The sequence below is a fragment of the Sinocyclocheilus anshuiensis genome, unplaced genomic scaffold (assembly GCF_001515605.1).
Source record: "Sinocyclocheilus anshuiensis isolate Anshui unplaced genomic scaffold, SAMN03320099.WGS_v1.1 scaffold63, whole genome shotgun sequence".
In the NCBI taxonomy this organism is placed as follows: Eukaryota; Metazoa; Chordata; class Actinopteri; order Cypriniformes; family Cyprinidae; genus Sinocyclocheilus; species Sinocyclocheilus anshuiensis.
This window is the reverse complement of record NW_015552625.1, coordinates 2,520,307-2,527,895: the sequence shown is the minus strand read 5'-3', so window position 1 is coordinate 2,527,895 and position 7,589 is coordinate 2,520,307. Positions and strand designations below refer to the sequence as shown.

At 40.9% G+C, this 7,589-nt stretch overlaps 1 protein-coding gene across 1 annotated transcript in view; it reads left to right on the top strand.

The window, feature by feature from the left end:
- The window catches only part of LOC107666364 (inactive ubiquitin carboxyl-terminal hydrolase 54-like), a 48,579-nt gene that overhangs the window by 24,667 nt on the left and 16,323 nt on the right, over positions 1-7,589 (top strand). Inside the window, exons 3-5 of the mRNA XM_016457625.1 lie at positions 2,699-2,791; positions 5,186-5,370; positions 5,643-5,688. Of these exons, the coding sequence (XP_016313111.1) occupies positions 2,699-2,791; positions 5,186-5,370; positions 5,643-5,688 (324 nt within the window). The remainder of the gene's footprint in view (positions 1-2,698; positions 2,792-5,185; positions 5,371-5,642; positions 5,689-7,589) is intronic.

Genomic DNA, 7,589 nt, shown 5'->3' with positions numbered 1-7,589 from the left:
TACATATAATACATAGTAGGACTATTAATAGGGATGTGCACGAGTTTTCTGAAGTGACAGCGATGACTGATAATGTAATCAATGATCGGTCATAATTAGCCTATGGGTGACTCTACTTTTTGCTGACTTCAAAACTCAGTAGCAACTCTAAAACGAGTAAGTTAGGGAGCTTTAATTGAACGCTTTTAATTTTAGCTTATAAATACGACATAATCTTTGGCAGTATTCAGCACACATGAATGCGTAGGATGCGTTTGCTGTAGCAGCGCGGACACACATGCCGGAAGTGTTCACTCAGATGAGAGCGCAAAAACAGCACAAAAATGAATGAAACATATTGCTACAGCTTGAGACATGCTATTTTAAAAGTAACTGTTCAAAAACACAGCGCATTAAAAACGTGAAGCTGAGCACCAGTCAAACTCGCGACGAAAATAATGTGCGTGCTTATTAAGATTATTAGGGTAATCTGCAGGAAGCGCAAAAAGACAATAAAGTGTGAGTTTATCAGTGCGTCATGTATTCACTCAGATAACGACTGTTATTTTCTTCTTAAGAAAAAAATGAAGATGCTCTTAAGAATATATTTGAGAACTTAAGAATTTTTCAAGAATTGCACTTAAGAACATTCTTACGAACTTCGTGGAATTTATCTTAAGATTTTCGTGAATCGGGCCCCAGGACTGTGTTTCAAGAACAACGGTTATTTTTTTAGTACCACCTCGGTTGAGGTTACAAGTGAACTGTACCATTACCAAAACGTGACGTGTAAACTCTGCTGATCACGGATTGGCCGGAGAGAATCGTCACTACCTGCGTCACTGAACTTGTGACACAAACACAACAGAACCGCTAGATTTAAATCAGCACAACCAGCGAAGCATCGAACGCAACTGTTTTGAACGAGCGCACTTTTTTTTTAACAACCAAAAAGTGACTGTTTCGTTGTCTGTTGCGGAAGTACAGACGTTCCTCTCATTGATAGCCGAGGAGCGGATTCAGCAACAGCTTGATGGGGCGACGTGGAATGAAAAAGTTTTTCAGGAGTCGCGGCAGTAGAGGCGGCGCAACTATAACGACATGTGAATAATTCCACCCACTCTAAAGCGATACTAAGCTGCAGTGGAAATGCAAACCGAGCCGTGCCGTGCTGTGCCGTACTGAGCCACGCAGTGGAAAAGCGCCGTTAGAGTGTCTTTTTATATTTTTATATTTAAATTTTTTTTTAGTTTAGTTATAATGGCCCAAAAGGGCAAATTACTCTTCTGTCAACCTGTCCCAAAACACTCTCACATCTTTATATTTGAGCACTGCTTGGCAAGGCTTCAAGTAAAAACTGGTTTACCTAAGACCATGTGGTTTGCATTGCAAACAAAAATATTGAGTTTATTGATTGTGATGAATACTTGTGATCGTGTTGTAGAGTCCTCTGATGCACATTTTCATGCCCGAGGAAATATTTACATTCAAGCTTTTGTGTTTAACAAAAACAGTATTGCATTTCATACATTTTATTCCCTTACAGTTTCACTTGCCATGCAAAGAGCGTCAGCAGGTCATACAGGGTGATCGTAATGGCATGAGAGATCAGTGCTGTTGAGTACTATTAAAGTTGTATTGTGCAGAGACACACGCACAGCCCCAAACAGATGTTTTCTACTTTGTGTCTCTGATTTGTGAAATTACTCTCTGAAATTGATTCTGACAGCACTATAGATTTTAAAGGGGTTCAAAGTAAGCCAAATGGACAGCTCTGCTTAAGACTTCTGACTGAAACATAAGCAGGTCTCTTAAACGTTTTGGTTTACAGGCCAGCTAACTTTTGAAGTTAATTAACAGACTTTGTCACTATTAGAGTGATTAAGGCATCTGTGAATGTAAAGTTAGACGGACTGACAGCTCTCTTAATAATTCAGCATCCAAGCGTAGATCGTGGGTGAGCAGCGGGGCCATGGCACACAAAGTCCCCACTCATGGCGGGCAGGTGGGGTCAGCTCGACCTCCGCAGCCTCCCAGGCATGGCCAGATGGGAGGTGTGCATGATTGTGTGTCTGTGCGTGCATGTGAGCTGCCCAGCAGGAACCTAGCAGGTCTTTGTTTGTTCCGCTGACATTCCGCATCATCCTTCACCTGGAGATGCATACATTCCTCAAGATGAAAGACTAAAGCTGGGAAACACGCTCATCACTTCATCTTACTATCAGACTTTGCTCTGCTTGTGAACCTGCTCCCGTTTCTTCAAACTCTTGGATAGAGCACACAGGCTTATCAGATCTTTGACACCTGATTAGTGAGACCTAATTGCTTCTTTCATGTGATTGGTTGAGATTGTATTACGGTGTGTCAAGAAAGCTGGATTTAGGAGATTGTTGAGGAAAGGAGTCGGTCAGCGTCAGATACAACTTGCACAATCTCCATCTCCAACCTGACTCGACTTCTTTAGATGCCTTGCCCTTCTGAGAGAGACACTTAGGAAGAGGTGGAAAGTCAACTGCAGGCGGTGCAAGTGCTTTTTGAGCCTGATGCATTTTTGATGACTAGAGCTTCTCAGGCATTTTAGAAGGTTTGTTGAGTGTCTGATGCTTGATTGAACCTTTTCTCAGCCTTTCAGAGCACTCTCATATCATGCGCAGGCAGCATCAAAGATCAGAGGACGATGTAAACGTTTCTTACGACTAATTGCACATTTTTCTTATAGGTTCTCTGGCATCTGGATATCTTCCGGCGAAGTTTCCGGCAGCTCACCACACACAAGTGTATGGAGGACTCGTGCATCTTCTGCGCTCTGAAGGTAAAGCACTGAGCCCATCAGGGTTTGACTTTATTCATGATGCATTAAATTCATGGAGCTGACAGGGATCTCTGCTCCATTATAGCTTTTCTAATTCAGTACTTTCCCTTTTTATATGAAGGCTAATGTGTTTCTGCCATCTGTATATGCTTCAAGATTCTGAAATGTTATCAAATATTAAATAGTGAACTTTATTGTAAAAGCAGAGATAATTGGCTTGACCCACTTTATTTACAGATAAAAGTACATTTTTAGTTTAAAGGCATAGTTCACCCACAGATGAAAATTCTGCCATCATTTACTCACCCTCATGTCGTTCCAAACCGCTGACTTTCTTTCTTCTGTGGAACATTAAAAAAAAAAAAACTCTGAGACATTTCTCAAAATATCTCTAAGTCAGTGGTCACCAAAACCTGTTTTTTAATGTTGGGTCTACTAATAAATGGCTTCATTTGGTAAGTCTATAAAGAACTGCACCCAGCTATTCATTCTCAAGTGAGAAACAAAAACTATAATTAAAATTTAGTTAGTATAATTACTAGTTTACATGTCTGTTCTAATTATTATTTAGGCCTAGTTATTTTGTCTGATACCAAAACATAAAAAAACAGTGTTGAATCACTACTTTGTCATTTTGTCTGCTTCGAAGCATTGGCAGACCATTATATGTATGTTGACGTACTATGAAAACATCAAATATATGGAATTGAAGGAATAGATATGCATCACAAACTAGCTATCCTGTGTTTAACTATAGCTACATGGCAAGCAGTGTTGCATGTATTCAGCTCTTGCTGTGCCATTTCTTTTTCCATTCCGTTTCTTTTCAGTCCCTCCCTTACACTCATTTTATATTAGATTCCTTCTAATGTTCAGGATTGCCATTGGCGCTTTCCATCAAAAGTTCAATAACTCAGCTGGAAAGTAGAGATCTCTCTCCTGAGCCCTGTGTCAGCGAAGTAGGGGGCTGCCTGTCTGCTCTCACACACAGGACTGGGACAATATGTCTGTCAGCCTGTCCGATCGCTCTCATGGGTCTGGTACTGCCTCTGTATTCGGCTGTCTGTGTCTTTCTGACTTTACTCCAGTATGTTTCACGGGCAGTGACATAAAGGCACTGCACTTATGTCACTGCCCGTGAAACATACTGGAGTAAAGTCAGAAAGACACAGACAGCCGTTCAAACCTCTCAAGAGTTTTCAGCCTTCAAAGTAAAGAAGTTAATCCTGTAATAACTGTTTACTTAATTCAGCACAGAAGTCTTGCAGACAGACATGTCTTGCTTTACAGCATTTGAAATCTTTGATGTGTTCTTATATACCAGGAGACTTAATTATGCTGTTTAAATGTGGCTTAAGAGGAAAATAAATACTGCTTTTAATTGGATAGTTCACCCAAAAATGAAAGTTCATGCATTTACTCACCGTCGTATCATCTGTATTACTTTATTTCCTTTGTAAAACACACTCTTTAAGGGTGCTTTCACACTTGGTTCGATTGCTTGGTCCGAACCCCAGTTCGATTGCTCCCCCCTCCCCCTGCCCCCGCTGGACTGTGTTCACATTATATTATTTGGGTCCGGACCGCGGTTCGTTTGCGTCATCAAGCCAGCAGCTGTTTACCCCGTTGCTTAGTAACGATAGTGCAGGAGAAGACTGCAAAATGCGTAGCATTGCTCTCTTCAATTTTATATTTATGCTTTTGAACCGTTGGTTTTGTTTCCAAAGCTTCAGTACATAACGGCACTTACGTTTGCCTTATGCAAATGCTCTAAAGAACTCTGAAGGCGAACAGAAATGAGATATACAGCTCTCTGCTTGCAGCGCGTCAGGAAAGTGAGTGAAACACACACAAACACACATTTTTATCAAATAATACGTCATTAATAGCAGTTCACTTCCGTGATTTGGTACGATTGCGTTCACATCAGCAGCGAACCGTACCGGAGTTCACTTGAACCCTACCCCAGACCACTCTTTTTAAGCGGACTCGGGTACGGTTCGTGGGTGCGCACCCGAGTTTGGAAGACCGCGTTCACATCATCCAAACGTACTGAACTCTGACGTCAATCGAACCCGGGTGCGCACCAAAAGTGCTAGTGTGAAAGCACCCTAAAACGTCTTTGCTTGTCATGGTACTTTTTTTAATATAAAAAAGAAGTTGTGATTATTGGCTACATTAAAAATAAAATTTAATCTTAAACATCATATTCATTTTCTCTTATCACATTTGAAAGAGATTTGAACTCTTTATACAACAGTTTGTAACTGGATACAGGGTGACAAACTGTTGTATAAAGGTACACTTATTGCCCATTTTTGAAAGAAGTTGTGTGATGAGCTGGTGTTGATGTTTTTTTTTTAACATTAATCAAAAGCTGTGGTTGTTTTTCAGAGCATCTTTGTGCAGTTTCAGTTCAGCAGTGAGAAGGTGCTGCCCTCTGATGCTCTCCGCTGCGCTCTTGCCAAAACCTTCCAGGATGAGCAGCGATTCCAGCTGGGCATTATGGACGATGCAGCTGAGTGCTTCGTAAGGGCTCTTGACTCTTCACCATCGCCCTTTAGCTTTCCTCCCCTATAGCGCATTACGGCTTTTCCTGCTGTTCTCCTCCATGTCCTTGCTTTTTCCATACACTTTAGTATTCTTTCACATGCCAAATTAGACTCTCTGCTCAAGAGGTAGATTTTCTTGAAGAGGAAATTGTGCAGTCTGACATTTCTTGTGAACATTGTTAGCTCAGCTCTTGAGTCCACCAAGTAGAAGGAAGGTGTTTGATATCCTCTCGGCCCTGTATCGGTCCGTCCCTGTCTTTTTTTGGTTGCATGTCAATTCATGGTTGCTTTCATGTCAGTTTTTATCTCTTGTCTCTTGGCAGGATGCTTGAGAGTACAGAAAATGTAAGCCTTCTTGTTTGACTCTGTAATCTTCTGTAATCTCATAGACACACATCCTGTTTTGTGCAGTGATTAATTTTCTCCTAATGGCTCCTATACTCTTCTCCAGCTGAGCAAATGAGCTCTCTGCCACATCAAACACAGTGAAATCAATCAGAACAGAGAGCGATTCCCTCAATGGCCAAGAGCACATGGCAACAGCCAGCTTAAATATTACTCTAAGTCTCCTGGACAGTAGTGCCACTGCTTTTAATCATGGGTGATGAGCGGCCAGATACAAAGCCGAGCCTCACGTTAGAGCAGCTCCCCTTGAACTCTGCAGTCAAATGTTGTCACCATCCGCTTTTAGAGCTGCGCATTTGCGGACGCAGTCTGGATTACTGCATTCAGCCTGCCAGTGGAGCAGATACTTGGCGTTGTGAACAAACATTCGTAAGCACAACAGCGATGAAAGGACTTCATGAATATTCCAGCATGCAGCTCTGTGATTAAGGAGGCTTTTTATGATAATAGCTGACATTGCAGTGCAGAAGAGCTTTCTTCTGCACAAGGACATTGACTGCCTGTGTCTTTGAACCCGAGAACTGTTGTTGTCCCACTCAAAGTATTACAGCTAATAGATTAATAAATGAATACAATAATAATAATAAAAATTATTTAGCTAAGCATTATAGTTTGTCTCTAGTTATAGTATAGTTTTATACTATTAAACAATTATAATTTTATACTATTAAACCTAGTGATCTGCCTCACTGCCTATAACATGAAATGTGCAGGAAATTAGTTAGACAAATAGTGCTGGCTCAAATGAGTTACAATACATGCAACACAAAATAAATTATTCAATATTCTGATAAGAATAAATATATTTAACACAGATTTTAAGAAAAAAGTAGTCAGGAATGCCATCTCCAATTATTTGGGAAAACATGGTATCTGAGGGAGTTGCATTTCTTAACTTTTGGGACAGCCTTCATGAGCAGGCCTGTGATACCTTGAAATGCTGCCTACAGATTCAGTTCAGATGCCTTTGAAACTGTTTTTTAGCCTTAATGTTGGCTGTTTATTAATACCAGTGAATGTAGCAACTTGGCCCATTAATATAAAATTCAAATGATGTTCCCTCAAAGATGTGAGCATAACAGCTTCAAACATGGCTCTCAACCAGGCAAAATTTCTGAACAAGAAGATTTTAGACTCTTTTATAATATTATATTTGATGAATTTTAATGTCAGTGGGAATGACTATGTTTAAGATATTTTTTGTATACACACTCTCACTGGGAGGAGCCTGTCCAGGTAACATTGTGACATTGGCAAGGCTGTCTCCCTGAAACCTGCCTGAGCTGCGATGTTGCTCCAGGCACGCAGTGTTGCAGTGTCTTTGAGATGCAGTGACCTCTGCTGCAACAATACGATCAAACCGGTCTGGACAGTTACCTCCCTGAAAACCCTTCTGAATACAAAGAACACTGTACACAAACACACATTAAAGGGTTAGTTCACCCAAAAATAAAAATTAGGCTGCCTTTTACTCACCCCCGATGCATCCTAGGTGTATATGACTTTCTTCTTTCAGACGAATCCAGTCGGAGTTATATTAAAAATTGTCTTTGATCTTTCAAGCTCTATCGTTGTACTCAGCGGGTGTTGCATGCCTTCTGTCCAAAAGACCTGAAATAAAAAGCACCCTTCCATTAAAAAAAGTGTCTCACACGGCTCCAGGGGGTGAACAAAGGCCTCCTGTAGCTAATCGATGCGTCTTTGTAAGAAAAATATCTATATTCAAAACGTAATAATCACTTGAATCTAGCTTGCGCCAGCAGTTGTACACAGAAGCAGTTCCGCGAGCATGACGTATGAGGTCAGCGTTGCGCATGCGCCGGTGAGTCTCGTGAAAACCA